Source organism: Salvelinus fontinalis, chromosome 12 (genome assembly GCF_029448725.1).
Source record: "Salvelinus fontinalis isolate EN_2023a chromosome 12, ASM2944872v1, whole genome shotgun sequence".
Classification (NCBI taxonomy): Eukaryota; Metazoa; Chordata; class Actinopteri; order Salmoniformes; family Salmonidae; genus Salvelinus; species Salvelinus fontinalis.
In genome coordinates, this window is record NC_074676.1 from 30700859 (window position 1) to 30726905 (window position 26047).

The 26047-nt window shown below is 40.0% G+C and overlaps 1 protein-coding gene across 1 annotated transcript in view; it reads left to right on the top strand.

Moving 5' to 3' along the window:
• Nucleotides 1–1513: 1513 nt before the first annotated feature.
• The window catches only part of cmip (c-Maf inducing protein), a 51607-nt gene continuing 27073 nt past the window's right edge, over nucleotides 1514–26047 (top strand). The window contains exon 1 of the mRNA XM_055940345.1: nucleotides 1514–4334. Coding sequence (XP_055796320.1) covers nucleotides 4008–4334 — 327 coding nt within the window. The 5' untranslated portion in view covers nucleotides 1514–4007. The remainder of the gene's footprint in view (nucleotides 4335–26047) is intronic.

The window sequence follows — 26047 nt, forward strand, 5'->3', positions numbered from 1 at the left end:
CACGACTCTGTCTGGTCAAATGGGTAGTTATTCCTCTGTGACTTCAGCCCTGCTTGAAGTGGTTTAAATCAAGTAGCATTCAGGATGTTTTTTGTTTTTTATATTCGGGGGTTACTGAGGAGTTATTTCCCCAAATAATCCATTATATTTTGGTTATTGTTGGTTTTAATCTCTCGGAAACAGTAGTTAACCAAGAGAATCCTCTCCAGATTTCAAGTGTGTGTATGTCAGATGACTGGCAGACATGGGATTAAAGGGATACTCCACTCAAACTATTTTTATTTAAAAAAATGTTAAATTAGTCTACTGTTAATACAGTCCAAAAATGTTTCATGTCATCAGTCAAGTTAAAATATTGGACTTTCAAGAAGCAAAAGAAAACAGCCATATGATGCATTTTAAATGATGATGATGTGGCTGGTGACTCTTTGCTTCTTGAAAGACCAATATCTTTAAAACTTGACTGCTGTGGACTAATTAAAAAATATATATTTTTTAAAAAATTGACAAATCGTTTTTGAGTGGAGTTTCCCTTTTAACACAACAGGATTACTGAAGATAATCAGGATGGAGTTAATTAATTTAAACCAAGCTGCTCTCATTACATCCTCATAATTTAACAAGAGATCTTGTGACTTGGGACACTGAGTGGCTAATGTTAAACTGAGACCTGAGAGACTGTGCTGCCGGACAACTTGATGAGACTTGTTCATGTCTACCAGTGGCATGTGAAGGGAAGCATATCAGAAAGCCACCAGCACTCGACACTCATTGCTTTGACAAAACCTGTTTTGAGATTTATGTTGAGTGTAATCAATGTTTAAATATTAATGCTGATTGTAAAGGAATTAATTAATCAGAAATTAGGAAACAATCTGTTATGCCCTAAGGTATTGGGACCTCCTTATGTTTGTTGCATTTGAGTGTGGTTTATCATTTAAAGAACAGACTACATAGGGGATTATTTAACTTCCTCTTATATCTGAAATGTCTAAACTGCATAATGACAGTCACATTGTCTTTCACTTTCAGCTTTACTAAACGTTCAAGCATGACAGACCAAGGCTTGCTATTGTGTGATGCAAATATGGAGCACAATTGGTAAGAGTGTCTATCTCTGCAATGTTGTGGTCAAGTTGAGTAATGGGAGTGGGTGGAATTGAAAAAGCATTCAGAGAAATGTTCAGCTCCCAGTGGGAGCATTGAGACCTTAGTGGAGAGACGAAGCAATATGTAACTTTTTGGGTGACACGACCAAATTCACAGAAATGTTAGTTATAGATCTAAGATGCGATAGATATGTTCTATGCACGCTATTTCTATGCTTCCCGTTCTTAAGTTTCATTTTGCATCTTACTTTCAGTTTTGTACAGTGCTGAAATTACTATATTTTTGGTTATGTAAAATATATTTCACAGCGGTTTAGATGGTACAATGATTCTCTACACTATACTTGCTTCTTTTGTCATAAACTGAAATTGGGCAAACTATTAGAATTTTAGCAACCAGGAAATGGCGGAGCGGTTTCTGCATTGTGCATCTTTGGAGAGCTGCTTGTTTTTGACAGTGTGACCCATGAGTTTAGTGTCCAAGGTACTGTATATTTCACATTATAAACTGGGTGGTTTGAGCCCTGAATTCTGATTGGATGAAAGCCATGGTATATTTAAGCAATAATGCACGAGAGGATGTCGTATATGGCCAATATACCATGGCTAAGGGCTGTTCTTATGCACGACGCATTGCGGAGTGCCTTAATACAGCCCTTAGCCGTGGTATATTGGCCATATATCACAAACCCGAGGTGCCTTATTGCTATTATAAACTGGTTACCAACGTAATTAGAGCAGTTAAAATAAATGTTTTGTCATACCTGTGGTATACAGTCTGATATACCACGGCTGTCATCCAATCAGCATTCAGGGCTCGAACCACCCAGTTTATAACAGACTGTATACCACGGATATAACAAAATATTTAGTTGTACTGCTCTAATTATGTTGGAAACCAGTTTATAATAGCAATAAGGCACCTCGGGGTTTGTGATACATGGCCAATATACCACGGCTAAGGGCTGTATTAAGGCATAACAACAACTGTTAGCCGTGGTATATTGGCCATATACCACACCTCCTCACGCCTTATTGCTTAACTCCAGTCTACCTGCTGTGTCCCTCCCCACAAACAAAACATAATTTCCAAACGTTAATGAAAAGAACAGGCGCAATTACTTAAGACAATGCTGCGTTCGTAAACAAGTGGGAGGTAGAAATTTACCGGTTGTGATGCCGTAAATACCAGTTGGATGTATTCACATGCATTGAATTAGTTGAGAAACGCTGATTGGCTAATGGCCAACAAGCTGCATAAACCATAACTAAAAGTACAGCTATCATGCTTGTAAATAAGTTACCGTGTTCAAAAACCATATTAGTAGATTGCTTTTTATAAATGTTTTGTTGCGTTTAACTACCGAAAATGCTGTTAGCAAGGTGACATCAGAGCTCATGATGATATGTAATTTGTAATTACCAGTTGGATGATGGTTCAAGTGGATATTTGCCAGTCATATGTGGTACATTTACATTTAAGTCATTTAGCAGACGCTCTTATCCAGAGCGACTTACAAATTGGAAAGTTCATACATTCCCACTTTTCACTTGGTTATGAACGCAACATTAGAGGTTACTCTTCTATCTCTGCAATACTTATCCAACTCAGTATACCCTTCAGCATGCCCATACAGTATTGTCAACAAAGGCTGTTACATACAGTAGGTTAGTGACAACTGTTTTCTTAGATTTAATCTGGAAACATCAATACATACTGTCACTGTGGGTCAAGAATGGGACTGGGAGTCTCTGACCCATTGCTGAAACAGTTTTAATGGGTATGTGTTGTGCACTTCCCCATCAGACAGACCGTGTGGATGCTAATCAATCAATTCTGGGAATGAAGTATCAACATTGAGCTCACAGTTAAAGGGAAACTGTCAGTGATTCATGTTTATTATAATGTGAGTCAAAACGCTAAAGAATTTGCAATACAATTGAAACTATAGCCTACAACCGTTTTCGGTTTGTAATTGAAACTGTAGCCTACCGACAATTAGGTGGATATCCTCATATTAAATATTGTCATATGTTTCCCTCAGTATCCTATCGGGTCTTCTTATGATTCATAACGCCCGTGATTCCAGCAACATTTATTAAGTAGAATGATTGATTTCCGTGTCAAACGCAGTCTTTAACAAAAATAGAGACAACACTGCTAGACGAGAAAATTGACATGTAGGTCGTGCGCCCTCCATTTTTGTGTTGAGGGAACTGTACACCCTCCTATCACATAGTAGGCAGCAGACAGTGGAGCTAAAAGACGCACAGCGCATCCGCTTGCCTCCCCATTGACGTCACTTTGGTATCACATGAACGAGAAGGGACCAATCCAAGTGGCTCTATCGAAGTGCTTGGGTTCTTTCACGAAGATAGAAGAAAAAGACAGTAAAAAGGAACCATGCCAATGACCGTTTAAAGACCAAAAACACGAAGAAACACGTCGCCTTTGGATTTGGGTGTTTTGTATCAAAGCTACGTGACTTGTATGAGTTCAATCTGTGGAAGATGTTATCTGGACTGGGGCTGGCAGAATGGACATGGCCCGAACATATTGAGTAGCTCTTTGGGGGTGCTAAACGCGGACAGGATAGACATTACAGTGGGAATGGTGTGGATATAGGATTATTTGCCTATCCAATAACTGCTCTTTTACTTTTCCGTTCTGAAATACCCCCATCAAAGACTCTTTCATGGCTTTTCTATCAGTGGCTCCGCCGTGTCTGTTTTTCGCCCACAACACTCTTTTAACAATTGAGGTCGTATCGCGGTAGCTTTGCTCCCAAGGTTTACAATCCAACCCAATTGGCTTTTCTTTTTAAATATATATTTAAAAAACGAATATTAGATAGGCCTACATTGTTACCTATAGGATATTTTTGAGACTAGTTGAATATGGATTTTAACAGCAGCGGCGAGGGTAACGAGCTACATAATAAACAATTCTATCAATCTGAGGAGAGCAAGCCTTTGCTGGGGGAGATGTCTGCGTCGACGCCACCCGAGGGGAATAATATTAAGTTAGGCGCCGGGCCGTGCAAGAGAACCCTTCTCCATTGCAGCAGCGGGATGCGATATAAACTACTACAGGAGGGGGACATTCAGGTGTGTGTGGTGAAACACCCTCGGACCTTCCTCAGCAAAATTCTAACCTCAAAATTCTTACGGAGATGGGAACCGCACCACCTCACCTTGACAGACTGCAGCCTGGCGTCTGCGACGGTGAGTTGCTACTGTTGTTGCAACATTGTGAGCACGTACATTGTTTATACCCTCCAAATGCTGTCTTTTTTTAAATGTGTGCTTTGTTATCACTTGTAATAATCCGTTTAAACACGACGATTAACGCATTTTCTGTAACTAACAGCAGAAAATGTAGCCTATCTGTTTCCTTTGTTACCTTCCAAGTTCCATTTGCTCAGCTGATAATTGGATCGCAACATTGTTGCTTTATTTCCCCCTTCGGTGACACTATAGTCGCTACACCTACACACATCCTCTGACGACTTTGCAGTGGACTCCTATTTGCTACGCTTTTATTTTAGTTGGCCACGATTTTCATATAACATTTGATAATCTCTAGGACTATTGGTTCATCAAACGTGTATGGCTGTTCATATGGTTTATCTGTCCTAGGCGGCCTAGGCCTACTGTTGTCCTCACGTTGGATACATAGGCACGGACCGACGTGTTATTTCTGTATTAAAGCATTGTTTTGTGGGCAGCGAGTGATGGCATGCTCACAAATGTATTGGATGACATGTTCTGTAGTCTATGGAAGCTGAATTAGGCCTAATGTTAATCTCCCAACAGCTGCCTCCTATGGATTTGTATCACATTAAATACTGTTGGCCCAGGCCAGGGCAGGGATCGATTCCATTTTTAATTAAGTGAATTCAAGAAGCAAACAATAGGCATTTATCATATTTTAATTTCAATGCACTTCCTGAATTCACTCTAACTGTGATGTAAAAATTACTGTACTCATTGGACTCTGATCTGCTGTGTAAACTTTGTATGAAGCCATAGCTCATAGATTAAAACTGTTTTCAACAGGAATGCCATACGAATATGAGTTTTTAAACAGAACAAATAGTATAAATATTACTCTTCCTATAGTTACAAGTACCTGGTCTCTTAAGGTTCACACGTAAGAGACTTCCTGGTTAAATGCATCTAAAATGGTTGAAAAAAAATATGATAATAATTACTGTTAGGCTATTATTATTGTTACTGATGGCAGTGGGACAGTTGTCAGTAGGCTTAGGGCATTGTTTTATCAACAGGTCTTCTAAGAGGACATTGTTTTTTTGTTTTACATTTTCACCCATTTGAACAATTTCACCCATGCAGTAAGCTAATAATGCCACAATTTATATTTTTCAGGTTTTATTATGAATAGACTTCATATAGTAAACAATGGTGGGGATATTTAATAAGTTACTTAAATAAGAATATGAACATACAATGTGTTTTGAATGTATTACACTTATGCACAAGGCATCATTTAATTGCAGTACAATTGGCAGGTCACCCATGGGGCTGTTCACGGATGTTTTGTCTTGGTAGACTGCATTACAATTTACGAAGGCATACTGTCAAATCTATTCTTATAGCTCATCTTAACTTGTGGATAATCACACTAATGCCGCAGTGCTTCAATGAAAAGCACAGTACAGTTACAAGTGTCAAACGCTCCCAGACAAGACGTCTCTGTCAGACATCATGACAAATTAGGCAGTATTTTGTGACTTGACCTAGTTGTTGACAAGAATATATATATATCCCTAAAATATGGTAGACTACATAACTTTACAAAAAAGTGATGTGTTCCTTCACAGCCTATTCTATCAGATGTGACGAGTAAGGTGCTGACTAACCACATCACCCTATTATCAATAACAGTCCCTCTCAGCAACAGGGTCACTAATAGGTGTCCAACAGGTGCTCAGTGTCTGGCGGAGCATCACTAATGGAAGTGTAGTTGTCTGTGGCTAATGGTCTCTTTGGGCCACAGTCAGTCAGGATGTCTTACTTTTAAACCTGTAATGTCTGTCTTTAGAAGTGAGCCGTTACATGTATTGTTTGATGTGGCAATATAGTATTCATAACAAGGTACTGTTCTCAATAAATTGCACATTAAAGCCCCATGGAAATTATTTCCCCCCCATACGTTGTAATTCCACAGTTTGGCTATATGCCAGACAAGTCAGGTCTATAACTAGTTCAATCGCAAATGATCGCGTGCAGAACTGTTGTTGTTCTGTACTAAAAACAACTGTAATTATGTTTCCTTTGTGTATTGGGTCACCAAACTGTGACTGAAACTTCAGCCATGCCACACAAGTTCAGGTACATTTTCTCCTATCAGACTTACTCCTTTCCTGTCATAATTTACATTTGGACAAAACCACAAGCCATGTGGATGCTTCAGTTTCAACAAATGAGGTATGCTACTGTAGAAATAGATCTGAGGGCCTGATATGAGAAATGTGAATCATTCCTCTTCTTAAGCATAGGCCAGTCACTATTGAGAACCTGCATCATATTTGCGTAACACCAACCCATTACAAGAACTTCCTGTCACGCCTCCTTCACAAAGGCCTTTACAGATTAGCTTGCAGTTCTGATATCTCAAGGGTCCTATTATGTCTTGAAACGAACAGACAGAAACTAAGAACATGAGGTTGAGCAGGGTTAGGCCATACTACTCCCCAAAGAGCTCAGATCTTTGCTTTATCTTGGCCAGGTCGCAATTGTAAATGAGAACGTGTTCTCAATTTGCCTACCTGGTTAAATAAAGGTTAAATAAAAAAAAAATAAAAAAAATTAGACAGAGATACCTTACTATCAGCAAGCAACTGAAAACAGAAAGTTGCCTCATCTTGTATCTACACTTTACATACAAGGGTTGGCTGGCCTTCTCTAGTCAATTGTAGGCTCAGTCACTGGTATACTTTTATTTACAAAGCCATTTTGGGTTTACTGCCATTCTATTTGGGCATTGTTTTTGTTCTGAAATGTGGTGGGTACTCTCTTTGTTCGCAGGACTTTATCCTGCTAACTGTTTCAAATGTCCCAACTGAATTTGGTAAAAGGGCTTTTATGTACTCTGCGCCATCGGCTTGGAACGCATTACAAAATACTTTTAAACTGGAAGAACTTGTCCCAATTGGTGATTTTTAATTCATTGATTAAGGATTTTGAGGCTGATTCCCTGACCTGTCAATGTTTTAATTTTATTTGTTGTTTTATGATCTTGTGAATTCAATTGTTTTACTAGATTACCTGTAGTTGTTCATGTTGTCTGTAATTGTGTATTGACTTGGTGCAGCCTATCTTGGTCAGGACGCTCTTGAAAAAGAGATTTCAAATCTCAATGAGCCCTTCCTGGTTAAATAAATAAAAATAAAATCTTAACACTGAAAGTCAGACTGAAAAACCAAAACTATTTTTCACATCATACTCCATTAGAGCTATTATTGTAGCGTACAATGAAGTGAAGACATTTATAATACGCAGTTGTGACATACACAGAAGCCTCAGAGAACCTCTTGGCAGACGTGTTCACATTCAAATACAGGATCATCCTCCTTTTGTTGGGATAATCACCCATTAAGAGAATATTTGAATTATTGTCTGGAATAAACTGCAGTACCCTGACATATGGTTTCTTATCATTAACCTAAATTTGACTTTTCCCTTTGCCAGGACATTCAGTAGAGGGAGAAATAAAGAGAACGTGTGTGCAATAATGAAATAATTGTGAATTTATCATAATTTTAGAGATATAGCCTTAGGCCTATTTGTCACCTACCCAGTAAAAATGTTTTAGGCCTTATTATAAAAGTGTACAGTAGCCTGCTGTATGCCATAACTATGATGAGCAGTGGTTTTAGCTCTTGTGTGCATTTGAGCAATGGGTGTTGTTAATTAGAAATCCCTTTAAATCAAATACAGCAGGAAATGTTATAGATTTTCTAACTGAAGTGGTACTAAACTACCATAAGTTTGCCACCGTTGTTGTAACCCAATCTGTACAGTAACAGTGGAACCGGTGCTATCAAGTATAAACATTTGTGTAGCCCAGTACTCAGACACGGTATACAGTACATGGGATCCTTGGCAGTTCAGGGGGGAGTAACAGAGTGGTGAAAGGAAGGGCAGTGAGCTGGTCATGTGGCATCAGAACTACATTATCCCCCTCCCTTACATGGTTCATCATATGAGAACCTTTAGAACCTCTGCTGTGGTGAGGTCCTGGCTGGGCTCTATTTTGTCAGTGTCACAGTGTGATTGTCTCAGCTCTCACAGTGCATTTCCCAAAGTAATACCTTTTTTAGATGTATTTAGTTTCTTTTGCAATGTTCATAGAGTTTTACAGGGTCAGCCATAGTAATATGGTACCTCTGGAGCAAATTAGGTTTAAGTGCCTTGCTCAAGGGCACAGACAGATTTTTCACCTTGTCGGCTCAGGTATTCAAAGTCCTTCACACTTACACTAGAGCTTGTTTATCAGACAGCAGCCTGGTTGGTAATTTACGACCTACTAGTTTGTTCCTTATTATGCAGTTACAGTAATAATAGCCTGTTTTGTTACATAACTTGCTGCACATAATGATTTAATGTATCATTCATTTTACTGTATCATTCATTTTGACATCAGAACAGTGGCCATTTGCATGATATTTGGGAAGTCATGTTGGCACAATTGTATTGTTTATTTTTTAATATTGAATCCAAGCCAAGAGACATATTTCTGTGAGTTACATAATAGTATGTTCCAGCATTGTATGATGAAATGCTTACACCCTATTTGCCCTGTATCCCATAATCCATTTCACTTTTATTTTACCATCTTTCACACTGGAAGCTTTCATGCCTGCCAGACCAAATGTGAATGCTTAAAGTACTCAGCTAGTATAACAGTACAACAACCAGTATAAAGTTGATCAAGGTATTGGCAAAAAGAAAAACCACAGCTTGTCAAATGTGTTTTTGGTTGAAGAAAACGGGGTAATGGTTGCAGACTCATGCACATCCACTGCAGCCTGTCTTTTGTGTATCTCTTATTAGATCAAGCCATATTGTGCCGGTCACAGTCACTATATGGAGTTGTCCACATACACCAGTCAGAATCCCCCAATGCGTCATGGCTTGAATTTTTTTTACCTCAGGTCTACTAGGTCATGCCTGATTTAATAATCCTCCATACCTCACCTTCTGCAAACTGATGCTGTGTTACAAAGTAGCCTAATGTACCTTTCAAACCACTGTGTTCTCTGTTTCTCTAATCACTCATAGTTTCAGGCTGCCATTGAAGTCTCATTAATTGGATATCCTTCATACAAGCTGTCCAAGGGCAACTGCCATCTACTGGTCTCTGATGTTCATAACATGTGCAAATGAGAAAATGGTGGAGAGTACTTGGCTAGCAATACCCATAATACATATACAATGGAAGGAGAGATTTGATGCTGCATTTTGTGAATAGCTGTTTTCATATTTTATTTGCATCGGTATGTAGAAGCGCCTGGCAGTATTTATGTACCTTCTATACATTCTCAAAATAATTTACAATGAGTGCTTTGTCTGTGCTTTTTACCATATTTTTTTGGTGCCAAAATACATTCATCCTCAAATTTAGTTGATATAAACATCCTATAAAGACACATGGGGTATAATTGAATAAGGTGAGCACAGTGTTGGTAAATTCATTGTGTTCATTACTAGAGGTATAGAATTGATCATGAACACTGACCACTGAAACCTGCTATGATTGTTAGAATATATCATTAAATGAGCAAGATCAACATCGATTGTCTTCATCGTTCATATGATCAGTTTGCCAGTGCACCTGAATACAGAGATGCTTTCCACCTGGTTCTCCCTGGAAACAACAAAAACATGTCTCCATTTCACCTCCTTGTTTCCATGGCAACATAGCTGTGTTGGTGAGAAGAGCTGTACTCCACTTCTCCTCAAGGAAGAAAAGCTGAATAAAGAGACAAAATGAGATGAAGAAAGACCATAAGCAAAAGAGAAGAAAACAACACGACTGAGGGATGAAGATAGATTGATGCAAGTTACCACAGCAAGCTCTTGTGCAGGATATTGCATCTTTGACAATTTATGGTGGTTCCCATCTTTCAACGTCTTGTGCTCATATGGTTAATTGAATCCCCTATCTGTTTGCTCCTGTAATAGACTTTTTAATTTGAATTTCTCAGAGATGCAAGGTTCCCCTTTTTCTAGTGACTTTAGTTTGTCTTGCTTTGCTATTTGTCTTGCTACCTGTGTCCAGATACATACACAATAAGTTAAATTAAAAATGGTATTGGACAGTGCCTTCAAAGTATTCATACCCCAACTTTTCCCACATTTTGCTGTTACAGCCTCAATTTAAATTGAGATTTTTTGGGCCACTGGCCTATTTTTGGGGTCACTGGCCTAAACACAATACCACACAATGTCAAAGCCGAATTATATTGACATTTTTACAAATGAATAAAAAAAGTTATAGTCTTGAGTCTTAGTATTCAACTCTTTTTGTTATGGCAAGCATAAATAAGTTCAGGAGTAAAAATGTGTCACGTAAATTTCATGGACAACACTGTATGCAATAATAGTTAACATGATTTTTGAATGACTACTTCATCTCTACCCCACACAATCTCTACCTGCAAGGTCCCTCAGTCGAGCAGTACATTTAAACCACAAAGACCAGGGATGTTTTACAATGCCTCGCAAAGAAGGGCACATTTGGTTGATGGGATAAAAAAGACATTGAATTTCCCTTTGAGCATGGTGAAGTTATTAATTACACTTTGGATGGTGTATCGATACACCCAGTCACTACAAAGATATAGGCATCCTTTCTAACACTGTTGCCGGAGAGGAAGGAAATGGCTCAGGGATTTACGAGACAAACTGTTTAATGGCTGTGATAGAAAACTGAGGATGGATCAACAACATTGTAGTTACTCCACAATACTAACCTAATTGATAGGGTGAAAAGGAAGCTTGTACAGAATACAAATATTCTAAAACATGCATCATGTTTGCAACAAGGCACTAAAGTAATACTGCAAAAAATGTGGCAAAGTAATTTTACTTTTTGTCCTAAATACAAAGTGTTGTGTTTGGGGCAAATCCAACACATTACTGAGTACCATTCTCCAATTTGTCAAGGATAGTGGTGGCTGCATCATGTTATGGGTATGCTTGTAATCATTAAGGACTGTGGAATATTTCAGGATAAAAAAAAAAGCTGAATGGAGCTAAGCACAGGCAAAATCCTAGAGGAACACCTGGTTCGGTCTGCCTTCCACCAGACACTGGTAGATGAATTCACCTTTCAGCAGGATAATAACCTAAAACATAAGGCCAAACCTACACTGGAGTTAGTTTTGACTTAAATCTGCATTAAAATCTCTAGAAAGACTTGGAAATGGTTGTCTAGCAATGATCACCAAATAATTTGACAGAGCTTGAAGAATTTTGAAAAGAATAATGGGAAGATCTTGTACAATCCCAGTGTGCAGAGCTCTTAGACTTACCCAGAAAGACTCACAGCTTTAATCGCTGCCAAAGGGCTTTGAATACCTGTAAATTAGGTATTTCATTTTCAATAAATTAGCTAAAATGTCTAAACACATGTTTTCACTTTCATTGTGGGGTATTGTGTGCGCGTAGACGGGTGAGGGAGAACATCTATTTAATCCATTTTGAATTCGAGCTGTAACATAAAATGTGGAATAAGCCGAGGAGTATGAATACCCAGACCAAAGAAAATCTATATTTGATATAGGGATGGTGTGTAATGCAAATCACTCCTGATTTCACAATATGGCTACGACATGTCTAGCAACAGCATCCTCCCGGATACTCTAGACCCACTCCAATTCGCATACAGCCCAAACAGATCCACAGATGACGCAATCTCAATCGCACTCCACACTGCACTTTCCCACCTGGACAAAATGAACACCTATGTGAGAATGCTGTTCATTGACTACAGCTCAGCATTCAACACTATAGTGCCCTCAAAGCTCAACACTAAGTTAAGGACCCTGGGACTAAATACTTCCCTCTAGAACTGGTCCTGGACTTCCTGATGGGCTGCCCCCAGGTGGTTAGGGTCAGCAACAACACGTCTGCTGTGCTGATCCTCAACACTGGGGGCCCTCAGGGATGTGTGCTCCTGTACTCCCTGTTCACCCACGACTGCATCCCACGACAAACATGACTAAATCACCATCCTTAAGTTAGCTGACAACACAACAGTGGTAGGCCTGATCACCAACAACGATGAGACCACCCTATAAGGAGGCCAGAGAACTGTCAGTGTGGTGCCAGGACAACAACCTCTCCCTCAATGTGAGCAAGACAAAGAATCTGATCGTGGACTACAGGAAACGGGGCTGTAGTAGAGCGGGTCGAGAGTTTCAAGTTCATTGGTGTTCACATCACCAACGATCTATCATGTTCCAAACATACCAAGATAGTCGAATAGAGGGCATAACAAAACCTTTTCCCCCTCAGGAGACGGAAAAGATTTGGCATGGGTCCCCAGATCCTCAAAAGGTTCTACAGCTGTCATCGAGAGCATCCTGACCGGTTGCATCACCGCCTGGTATGGCAACTGCAGGGCATCTGACCGTAAGGCGCTTCAGAGAGTAGTGCGTACGGCCCAGTACATCACTGGGGCCAAGCTTCCTGCAATCCAGGATCAATATAATAGGTGGTGTCAGAGGAAAGCCCATAAAATTGTCAGAGACTCCAGTCACCCTAGTCATGGACTGTTCTCTCTGCTACCGCACGGCAAGTGGTACCGGAGTGCCAAGTCTAGGACCAAAAGGCTCCTTAAACCTTTTCTCAATAGGGGGTGCTGTTTTCACTTTGTAAAAATTTGTTCCAAAATTAAGCTGCCTCGTACTCAATTCTTGCTCGTACAATATGCATATTATTATTACTATTGGATAGAAAACACTCTAGTTTCTAAAACCGTTTGAATTATGTCTGTGAGTAAAACAGAACTCAAGTTGGAGCAAACTTCCTGTCAGGAAGTGAGAAATCTGAAATCAGGCAGTCTGTTCTAGGGTCAGTTTATTAATTTGCATGTATTCTATTGGTCGACATGCACTGCATAGGCCTTCCCCTAGATGTCAGCAAGCAGTGAGAATTGGAATGGAGTTGCTAGGTAGATCTGAGGCCATATAAATGGTATTGGTACGTGGGGTACACTCTTTTCAACATTCGCCATGACGCAAGACAGACCTCAGGATGGCGTTCTGGAAAGCTCTCGTTATAGGCCTTAGATATATCCGGCTCTGATTTTATTCGATATAGGTGTTAAGAACGTCATAATGTAGTTATTTTAAACCGAGTTATATCATTTTATATCAGTATATTGCGATTTTCGAATTTTCTTAGTGCTGCGTTATAGTGAGTTGGGCACGTCTTCGCCACATGGCTAATGTTTACTGCTAATTCCAAAGTTGAAGGCGACAATCTACAACCGAGCAACGATTCTTCTGGACAAAGGACAACTTGCCCAAGATTCTGATGAAAGCTCATCAAAAAGTAAGAACTATTTATGCTGTTAATTCGTTGTTCTGTTAAAATGTAAAACTCCTATTCCGCCATTAATTTCGGTGCGGTCTCGCTTTAACGCACGCTGTATGTCGTAGTAACGTTAATTTTAAAAATCTAACAGCGGTTGCATTAAGAACTAATGTATCTTTCATTTGCTGTCCAACCTGTATTTTTTAGTCAAGTTTATGATTAGTTATTGATTAGATTAGGTGCCTCTCCCAAGATTTCTCCCGACATTTTGTTGGCAGCTTGGCTACTATTCTCATTGTATAACCACGATTTGTGCCGCTAAGTATGCACATTTTCAAACAAACTCTATATGTATTGTGTAATATGATGTTATAGGACTGTCATCTGAAGAAGTTTGAGAAGGTTAGTGAAAAAATTAATATCTTTTGCTGGTTTATTCGTTATCGCTATTGTTGGCTTGAATCAATGCTATTGTGTGGTTGGCTATTGTAGTAAGCTAATATAATGCTATATTGTGTTTTCGCTGTGAAACACTTAAAAAATCAGAAATATTGGCTGGATTCACAAGATCTTTGTCTTTCATTTGCTGTACGCTGTGTATTTTTCAATAATGTTTTATGAGTATTTAAGTAATTCACGTTGGTCTCTGTAGTTATTCTAGTTGCTTTGGTGAGAGTTGTGATGGTGGTTGCAATGTAAAACTATGATTTATACCTGAAATATGCAAATTTTTCTAACAAAACATATACTATACAATAAATATGTTATGACTGTCATCTGATGAAGTTGTTTCTTGGTTAGTGACTATTTATATCTTTATTTGGTTGAAATTGTGATAGCTACCTATGCAGGGAAAAAATGGTGGGGGAAAAAAGTTGTCTTTTGCTATTGTGGTTAGCTAATAGAAATACATATGTCTTCTCTGTAAAACATTAAAAAATCAGAAATGATGGCTGGATTCACAAGATGTGTATCTTTCATCTGGTGTCTTGGACTTGTGATTTAATGATATTTAGATGCTAGTATTTACTTGTGGCGCTATGCTAGTCAGCTTTTTTACTGATGAGGGTGCTCCCGGATCCGGGATTGTGACCAAGTAGAACCGGAGTGCCAAGTCTAGGACCAAAAGGCTCCTTAACAGCTTCTACCCCCAAGCCATAAGACTGCTGAACAACTAATCAAATGGCCACCGTACTATTACATTGCCCTCACCCCTCCATTTGTTTTGTACACTGCTGCTACTCACTGTTTTGTTATCTATGCATAGTCACTTCACCCCTACCTACATGTACAAATTACCTCTAACCTGTATCCCCGCACACTGACTCGGTACCCCTTGTATATAGCCTCGTTATTGTTACTTTTTACTCTATTTGGTAAATATTTTCTTAACTCTTGAACTGCACTGTTGGTTAAGGGCTTGTAAGTAAGCATTTCACGTTAAGGTCTACACCTTGTATTCGGCGCATGTGACAATTTGATTTGATCTCTATCTCAGAGCGAGGGAGACGTTGAACAGCCAGTTTGCTCTATCAACCAGGGAGGGAGATTTAAATAAAGGAATTGCTTGTTTGTTCTTTTGCAGGGGGAGGGAGACACATGAAGCAACTGCTTGTTTGTTTTATCACACAGGAGAGATCGAGAGATGCAAATAAAGGAACAACCTGTTGGCTTAACTGAGGGTGACGTAAAATAAGGAACTGTGTTTGAATTTACAAGGAAAAACGTCACAAATAAAGAAATGGCTCCGGTGTGTTAATGCAGAGGGAGGGTATCAGAAGTAAAAGGAAGAGCCTGTTGGTTTGACTGATGGGAGGGTATCACTAAAAACAGAACAGCTCTGGTCTCCTATATTGTAGAGGGATGAAGACACAGCACAGCCTGTTGACTTTTCGGGCCATGTGACCAGAAACAGTCAGTCATGCAGCTGAAAAACGTCTATTACCAGTAGTTTATTGCTTTATCAATCTGTGTATACCATTTACTCTACCAGTATCAATTCCCAAATATCCAAGATGTCGAAGTCTAACTGTAAATCAAATCACTTTTTGACAACAACCCAATTTTTGATTTGAACCATACAACCTTCCATACATATGTGCCCATTGTAGCTCAGAAAATGACTTTTTGGACCTGAATGGTAAAACGTTCAAGAGATAAAGGTGCTCAAAGTTTACCTATTTTGCATACCCCATCAGACCATAAAACATGAATGTCTTAATCACTGGAAAATATATAGTTTTAAAAGCTTACAAACTAGGGATGGGCATGGTTATTCGAATATTTTTTTTTATTTTTCTATTTATTTAACCTTTATTTAACCAGGTAGGCAAATTGAGAACACGTTCTCATTTACAATTGCGACCTGGCCAAGATAAAGCAAAGCAGTTCGACACATACAACAACACATAGTTACACATGGAGTAAAAACAAACATATAGTCAATAATACAGTGAAAAAAATAAAAAAATAAGTCTATATACAATGTGAGCAAGTGAGGTGAGATAAGGGAGGTGAAGGCAAACAGATATATGTATAAATAAATAAAAATATAAAAAGGCCATGGAGGCGAAGTGAGTACAACACAGCAAGTAAAATAAAAACTAAAAAAACACTGGAATGGTTGGTTTGCATTGGAAGAAAGTGCAAAGTAGAGACAGAAATAATGGGGTGCAAAGGAGCAAAATAAATGAATAAATAAATACAGTAGGTAAAGAGGTAGTTGTTTGGGCTAAATTGTAGATGGGTTATGTACAGGTGCAGTAATCTATGAGCTGCTCTGACAGCTGGTGCTTAAAGCTAGTGAGGGAGATAGGTGTTTCCAGTTTCAGAGATTTTTGTAGTTCGTTCCAGTCATTGGCAGCAGAGAACTGGAAGGAGAGGCGTCCAAAGGAAGAATTGGTTTTGGGGGTGACTAGAGAGATATACCTGCTGGAGCGCGTGCTACGGGTAGGTGCTGCTATGGTGACCAGCGAGCTGAGATAAGGGGGGACTTTACCTAGCAGGGTCTTGTAGATGACCTGGAACCAATGGGTTTGGCGACGAGTATGAAGCGAGGGCCAGCCAACGAGAGTGTACAGGTCGCAGTGGTGGGTAGTATATGGGGCTTTGGTGACAAAACGGATGGCACTGTGATAGACTGCATCCAATTTATTGAGTAGGGTTTTGGAGGCTATTTTGTAAATGACATCACCGAAGTCGAGGATTGGTAGGATGGTCAGTTTTACAAGGGTATGTTTGGCAGCATGAGTAAAGGATGCTTTGTTGCGGAATAGGAAGCCAATTCTAGATTTGACTTTGGATTGGAGATGTTTGATGTGGGTCTGGAAGGAGAGTTTACAGTCTAACCAGACACCTAGGTATTTGTAGTTGTCCACATATTCTAAGTCAGAGCCGTCCAAAGTAGTGATATCCGAACGGACAGTATTCGATTACTTGGGAGAGTATACATGAGAATTTTTTTTTTTTGAGACCTATTGTAACAATGAAAAGCTTTGTAAAAGTACATTATCTATGTAACATTGCTACATAGACTACAAGGATAGACCTTTACATTCTACATTTTTATAAAACAAGTTTTATGAGCTACCCATACAAAAAGACGCACTACTAGCCTACACCATAGGCGGAAATCCCAGGGGGGACGGGGGGGACACGACCCCCCCATCTTGGGAAAAATATGATTTGTCCCCCCCAATATATCACTGTAAACATAACTATGTAATTTCAATAATATTAATAATACGCAATGAAAGCACTTGTGCTGATTATAGACACTTAACAGCGCATTTAAATTTCAAAAGATTGCGACCCCCCCCCCCGCCCTTTGCCTCAATGGTTTGATCCACTGCCAGTTCTTTAGCTGGCAAGGTAATAGAGAGTTCGTATCTACTGTCCGAAAGGGACATGTACGTAACTGACGTGAGGTAATCCAGTCAATCCATAGCAGGTCCATAGCAATGTTATTTATTTATTTTTATGTTGGCAGGGTTCACACACTAGTTGAATTTGCAGAGCTAGCGCGCAAACTAAAGCAAACATTAACTATCAAGCTAGCTAGTACCTATTCCATTTATGTGGCGTCGTCAAAGATGGAATCTTTGCTATCGTCAGTTTATTCCAAGATCAGCATGCAGCTGTAGTGCTTCGACGTCCCTGTGATAAGGTTAGCAATAAACTGAAGTCCAAACTGAACAGAACTACACTCTCTTCTACCATTGTCTTAAATATATATAATGGTCTCGTTGCAAAAGATAAATTGTCGCTAGTGAACTTTTTTTATTTTATTTTATTTCACCTTTATTTAACCAGGTAGCAAAGATTATAGCAAACACACAAACGGAATTGGTGCTCGCTAGCTTTACAAATTCAGCTATTGTTGGAAGCCAGCCAATATGAAACAAACTATTTAAATTACCAAAGGTTGCAGCATGTGTTGTGTAAATGTGTGTGTGTGCAGCTAGGCCAGCCAGCCAGCCAGGTAGAAAAATGGCAGAAAAAAGTAAGAAGACGGACATCAGAGTATTTGTCAGTACACCAAAACGCATAGTAAGAACTCTAGTATCCTAATATCTCAAAGACTAGTTGATAAAATGTTCATAAGAAAGAAGTGAAATGCTAATGGAAATGTTTCACAATGATGTCATTAGGCAGAGCAGGCAACAGATGGCACACAGACAGCAGAGTTGGGGACAGATTGGCAGACAGGGAGTCTCAGGTAAGTTTGTTGAGTCTTTGTTTGGCAACATTATGAAAGGTTCTCAATTTTTTTGACTTGTAAAATAGGGACATAATTGGAAAATGCCATGGATACCCCCACTCTCAACTTAAACTGGTGACTAAACTAAGATTTGTTTACGGCAATGGTATTGCTGTTGTGATTTAATTGTGTAGTTTTGGGTACCGGTAGTTAGGAGTACGGCAAACACGTTATTTATTTTCTAGGAGACAGACTGAGTCAGTTAGGGTGGTGAAAGGGAAAGAGCCAGGGAGAGAGACTTCAGAGGACAGTGTCACAGCCACGGCAGGACCAAGTGTCACCCTTGTTGCCAGCAGCACCAGTATAGGGGACAGTGGCACAGCATTGTCCAGTTACCACAGTGATGGCACGAAACCATATCAGCCACACCCACAATTTATAGAACCGCAAACTCTTGCCAACAGAGTGTTGACGTTTCAAGAGAGATGGTTTCGCGATTTCCCCTGGCTACATTATAATCCATCAATAAAAGGAGTGTTGTGTTTTCACTGTAGCCAAGGGTTTTCAAGCCAGCCATCTTTTGGCCAAAGAGCTGATGCTGCCTTCATTAGTGCAGGATTTAGGAACTGGAGAAAAGGCATTGAAAAATTCACAGCACATCAAAATTGCCAAACCCACCGCCACTTTGTAATTGTAACAGCACACCAGCTAAATCCAATCAGTGTCCAGTTATGTCCAGCGCGTGGGGTAAACAGCAGGATGACGCAAGGCATTGCTTGATGAAAATTGTTAGTTCGGTGCGGCATGTAGTAAGACAGGGACAAGCCTTTAGAGGCCACACGGATGACAGTGGGAATTTATACCAGATTTTGAAACTTAGGATGATCCCATTTTACTGAAGTGGTTAACAGAGCGTACCACAATGTACACAGGCCCCAAAGCACAGAATGAAATTCTGAACATCATGGCCAATAGTCATTCGAGGCATTGCAGCTGAGATTAGGTCTCTTCCGATTGTACAATTTTCATTAATTGTTGATGGTACTCAAGATGTCTCTGGTGCTGAACAGGAGAATGTCTGTCTGCGTTATGTTGACCATGACCTTGTCCCTCACAAGGAGTTTATTGGGCTATACAGGGTGTCGGAGACAACAGGCGAGGGCATTGCGAAAGTGCCAACTGATGTGTTGTTGAGGAAACCCGCAAACATATGCTCGGTTCTTTTGTTCAGTAGTGTGTATAGCAGTGGTTCTCAACCTTTTTGGGGTACTGGAACCCCTGCATATTTTGAGGCAAGGCAGGCAAGGTTTTGAGCGGTCCTCAGGGACCTCCACCCCCTCTATATTATATGTAAACTTACTGGAAACCTTGTGGTACTGACTACATTCATTACACTTTTTTATTTCACGGACTCCTTGCAATTAGTCCATGGACCCCTGTTTGAGAACCCATGGTGTAATTGATAGTTGTTCTTTTGTTTAGTAGTTTTCAGTACACTTACAAATGATTTATTTCATGTTATTTTATTTAAAATTGCATACTTTGTGCGACATACTTGTCCATAGCTGCTGTTTGAAGAGTTGAGACACTGACTGAAGGATATTTTGGTTGATTTATTTGGGTTTTTCATTGAAGTGGTTATTTTGCTTTTAGAACTGTACTTATTTTAAGCTTTTTGTTCTTGCAAAGATATTGTAATAGACTCAGGCCAGGTGGACATATTTAATGACTATATAAATGTATCAGAAAAAGTCAAATTAAAAGGTCAATTCAATACGGAGACCAACTTTGTGATGGTTCTCAATGGAGATTCTTTTAGATGTGATCACACCATGTTCATTGTATTTATGAAAACTACACCCATACAGTGTACAGTACCATTGTCACCTACTGACCTTTCTTGATATTGTTGGTTGTAAGTACGAATACCTGCATACATACTGGACTGGTAAGGAGCACTGCTATAACTATTATTAGTAGTAGAATTATAATGATTTAAACCTTTGAACAAGTTGGGAAAACCCTTCAGTTAACTACTGTACCTATCAATTATCCAGTTGTAGGAATTATGGTTCCTCAATATACATTTAACAACGTATGCTATGTGTTACAGCACTACTTTTGGTGTCCCCCCCAGGAATTGCTCTTGAGAAAATTTAATGTAATTGTCCCCTCCAAGGTTGATCTCAGATTTTCGCCCCTGGCCTACACACGTTTGACACATGTAGCTTGTTGTTATTGTCCGTCAATCAAAGCTGCTCAACAGTCCCAGGCTCCATTTCTAGTCAACGCAAAATATAATAAATTACATTAAGTTAGCTAAATTAGGAGTATGCTACAATGATCGACGAACGGGTACTAGGCTGTTGTTTCATATGAATGGAGTTGTTGTAGACATACAGGGAGCGCAGCAAAATAGACAGAATGTGCCTTAATACTTTAACTAGTTTATTTACAACAAATTGATGCAGTCAAGACAGGCACGACCAGATGTTGCAGCCATAGGTTATTTATCATACCAAGATTGTCTATCGCTCTCGCGCTCCTTTCCACACAGACTGTCACACACACCGGCCGTTGCGCCTCTCTCGCCCACACCCTTCTGCTGAAACAAGCAGAGCGCTGCGCAGCGCACCCGCTCTCGAGTCTCGTGAGTAGAGGCGTCGGCTTACTTCAGTTCGGCTGGCGGCTTTCCTTACTTCAGTTCGGCTGGCGGAGTGTGCTCGCAAACTCCCAAAATAGCTTTCTGTTAGGAAAAAATATTGACAAAAGCGGCAATAGTGCTGTAGCCAGTATACACTTCCTCAGAATGAATCTAAGAACTCTAGAAATCTTTTATGTTTATTAGTCGCGCAATTTTACATCTAAGATGTTTGGTGCATTATTTTCATTTAAAACATTTAGCATGAAAATGAGTTCTCTCGTTGAATGACAACAGACTTTATTGACGAATCACTACTGTTGACCAATCACCGACGAAGGGGCGTCGACTCCGGCTCCCTCAAGAAAAAAGGTGTGTCCGAACAGCCAGATGTCCAAAACCAACAAAAACTTCACAAAAGTTATCATAATATATGCAACTCTTTCGAACTGTTTCGGCTGGGAGACTCCATTCGAAGTTAGAAAAACGTATTTTCTGCTATTTAAGACAGTTAAAAAATAAAATTAAAAAATATATGTAACCTTTATTTAACTAGTCAAGTCAGAACAAATTCTTATTTACAATGACCGACACATTTTTTGTTAGCTCGGGATTCGATTTCGGTTGCTGGCCCAACGCGCTAACCACTAGGCTACCTGCCGCCCCAACTACCTGGATACCTAAATAAATATCATGATATTATTCGAATAGTGAAATGATTTCAAATGACCATTCTTTTACTAACAGGGTTGTCAAATTATTTAATTTTGTAGAACCTTTAACGTCTAAGATCAAAAAATGCATGAAAACTTAATTGAATTAAAACATAAGTTAGTTGAAATCAAATAAAATAATTTAAATACAGTAAGACATTGTTAGTTTGGCAAAAAAACCTAAGCAAACATGTGGGTTACATCTTTTGTCCAATGGAAAATAATTGCAAAAAAGGCAGATGACCTATGTAGCAAATTAGGCAAAAGTATGTGGACACCCCTTCAAATTAATGGATTCTGCTATTTCTGCCACACCCATTTCTGACAGGTGTATTAAATCAAGCACACAGCCATGCAATCTCCATAGACAAACATTGGTAGTAGAATGGCCTGTATTGAAGAGCTCAGTGACTTTCAACGTGGTAACGTCATAGGATGCCACCTTTCCAACAAGTCAGTTCATCAAATTTCTGCCCTGCTAGAGCTGCCCTGGTCAACTGTAAGTGCTGTTATTGTGAAGTGGAAACGTCTAGGAGCAACAACAGCTCAGCCGCAAAGTGATGGGCCACACAACCTCACAGAATGCGACCACCGAGTGCTGTAGCGCGTCCTCGGTTGCCACACTCACTACCAAGTTCCAAACTGTCTCTGGAAGCAACGTCAGCACAATAACTGTTCGTCCGGAGCTTCATGAAATAGGTTTCCATGGCCGAGCAGCGCACACAAGCCTAAGATCACCATGCACAATGCCAAGCGTTGGCTGGAGTGGTGTAAAGCTCGCTGCCATTGGACTCTGGAGCAGTGGAAACACGTTCTCTGGAGTTTCTTTTATTTCATCTTTATTTAACCAGGTAGGCCAGTTGAGAACAAGTTATCATTTACAAATGCGACCTAAATAAAGCAAAGCAGTGCGACACAAACAACAAAGTTACACTTCGGATAAACAAACTTAGTCAATAACACAATAGAAAATATACAGTTGAAGTCGGAAGTTTAGATGTTAGCCAAATTCATTTAAACTAAATTTTTCTCAATTCCTGACATTTAATCAAAGTAACAATTCCCTGTCTTATGTCCTTTAGGATCAACACTTTATTTTAAGAATGTGAAATGTCAGAATAATAGTAGAAATAATTATATATTTCAGCTTTTATTTCTTTCATCACATTCCCAGTGGGTCAGAAGTTTACATGCACTCAATTAGTATTTGGTAGCATTGCGTTTAAATTGTTTAACTTGGGTCAAATGTTTCGGGTAGCCTTCCACAAGCTTCCCACAATAAGTTGGGTGAATTTTTGCCCATTCCTCCTGACAGAATTGGTGTAACTGAGTCAGGTTTGTAGGCCTCCTTGCTTGTACACGCTTTTTCAGTTCTGCCCACAAATTTTCTATAGGATTGAGGTCAGGGCTTTGTGATGGCCACTCCAATACCTTGACTTTGTTGTCCTTAAGTCATTGTCCATTTGGAAGACCCATTTGCGACCAAGCTTTAACTTCATGACTGATGTCTTGATGTCGCTTCAATATATCCACATAATTTTCCTGCCTCATGATGCCATCTATTTTGTGAAGTGCCACCCCATGTGCTTCACGGTTGGGATGGTGTTCTTTGGCTTGCAAGCCTCCCCTTTTTCCTCCAAACATAACCATGGTCATTATGGCCAAACAGTTCTATTTTTGTTTCATCAGACCCGAGTACATGTCTCCAAAAAGTGCGATATTTGTCCCCATGTGCCGTTGAAAACCGTAGTCGTCTGGCTTTTTTATGGCTGTTTTGGAACAGTGGCTGCTTCCTTGCTGAGCGGCTTGTCGATATAGGACTCGTTTTATTGTGGATATAGATACTTTTGTATCCATTTCCTCCAGCATCTTCACAAGGTCCTTTGCTGTTGTTCTGGGATTGATTTGCACTTTTCGCACCAAAGTACGTTCATCTCTAGGAGACAGAACACGTCTCCTTCCTGAGCAGTATGGCGGCTGCGTGGTCCCATGGTGTTTATACTTGCATACTATTGTTTGTACAGATGAATGTGGTACCTTCAGGTGTTTGGGAATTTTTCCAAAGGATAAACCAGACTTGTGGACGTCTCCAATTTTTTTCTGAGGTCTTCGCAGATTTCTTTTGATTTTCCAATGACGTCAAGCAAAGAGGCACTGAGTTTGATGGTAGGGCTTGAAATACATCCACAGGTACACCTCCAATTGACTCAAATTATGTCAATTAGCCTATCAGAAGCTTCTAAAGCTATGATATAATTTTCTGGAATTTTCCAAGCTGTTTAAAGGCACAGTTAACTTCGTGTATATAAACGTCTGACCCATTGGAATTGTGATACAGTGAAATAATCTGTCTGTAAACAATTGTTGGAAATATTACTTGTGTCATGCGCAAAATAGATGTCCTAACCAACTTAACAAACTATAGTTTTGGCAACAAGAAATTTGTGGAGTGGTTGAAAAAGAAGTTTTAATGACTGCAACCTAAGTGTATGTAAACTTCCGACTTCAACTGAACATACAGTGTGTGCAAATGTAGAAAGATTATGGAGGTAAGGCAATAAATCGGCCATAGTTGGGAAATAATTACAATTTAGCATTAACACTGGAGTGATAATGTGCAGAAGATGATGTGCAAGTAGAGATACTGGGGTGCAAAGGAGCAAGAGGATAAGACACAATATGGGGATGGGATCATTGTGTGGGCTATTTACAGATGGGCTGTGTACAGGTGCAATGATCGGTAAGCTGCTCTGACAGCTGATGCTTAAATTTAGTGAGGGAGATAAGTCTCCAGCTTCAGTGATTTTTGCAATTCGTTCCAGTCATTGGCAGCAGAGAACTGGAAGGAAAGGCAGCCAAATGAGGAGTTTGCTTTGGGGATGACCAGTGAAATATACCTGCTGGCGCGCGTGCTACGTGTGGGTGTTGCTATGGTGACCAGTGAGCTGAGATAAGGCGGGGATTTACCTAGCAAAGACTTATAGATGACCTGGAGCCAGTGGGGTTGGCGACGAATATGAAGCGAGGGCCAGCCAACGAGAGCATACAGGTCGCAGGGGTGGGTAGTATATGGGGCTTTGGTGACAAAACGGATGACACTGTGATAGACTGCATCCAGTTTGATGAGTAGAGTGTCGGAGGCTATTTTGTAAATGACATTGCCGAAGTCAAGGATCGGTAGGATAGTCAGTTTTACGGGGGTATGTTTAGCATCATGAGTGAATGAGGCTTTGTTGCGAAATAGGAAGCCAATACTATATTTAATTTTGGATTGGAGATGCTTAATGTGAGTCTGGAAGGAGAGTTTACAGTCTAACCAGACACCTAGGTATTTGTAGTTGTCCTCATATTCTAAGTCAAGACCGTCCAGAGTAGTGATGCTAGTCGGGCAGGAGGTTGCGGGCAGCGATCGGTTGAAGAGCATACATTTAGTTTTACTAGCATTTAAGAGCAGTTGGAGGCCACGGAAAGAGTGTTGTATGGCATTGAAGCTCATCTGGAGGTTGGTTAACACAGGTTCCAAAGAAGTGCCAGATGTATACAGAATGGTGTCGTCTGCGTAGAGGTGGATAAGAGAATCACCAGCAGCAAGAGCGACATCATTGATGTATACAGAGAAGAGAGTCGGCCCGATAATTGAACCCTGAGGCACCCCCATAGAGGCTGCCAGAGGTCCGGACAACAGGCCCTCCGATTTGACACACTGAACTCTATCTGATAAGTAGTTGGTGAACCAGGCGAGGCAGTCATTTGAGAGACCAAGGCTGTTGAGTCTGCCAATAAGAATGTGGTGATTGACAGAGTCGAAAGCCTTGGCCAGGTCGATGAAGACTGTTGCCCAGTACTGTCTTTTATCGATGGCGGTTATGATATCGTTTAGGACCTCGAGCGTTGCTGAGGTACACCCATGACCAGCTCGGAAATCAGATTGCATAGTGGAGAGGGTACGGTGGGATTCGAAATGATTGGAGATCTGTTTAACTTGGCTTTCGAAGACTTTAGACCCAAAATGTTACATACCTATATCTATCCTACCCTGCCTTTCTAGAGTGTCCCCCCCTTTGAAGAGGGGGATGACCGCAGAAGCTTTCCAATCTTTAGGGATCTCAGACGATACGAAAGAGAGATTGAACAGGCTAGTAATAAGGGTTGCAACAATTGCAGCGGATAATTTTAGAAAGAAAGGGTCCAGATTGTCTTGCCCAGCTGATTTGTAGGGGTCCAGATTTTGCAGCTCTTTCAGAACATCAGCTATCTGGATTTGGGTGAAGGAGAAGTGGGGGAGGCTTGGGCAAGTTGCTGTGGGGGTGCAGAG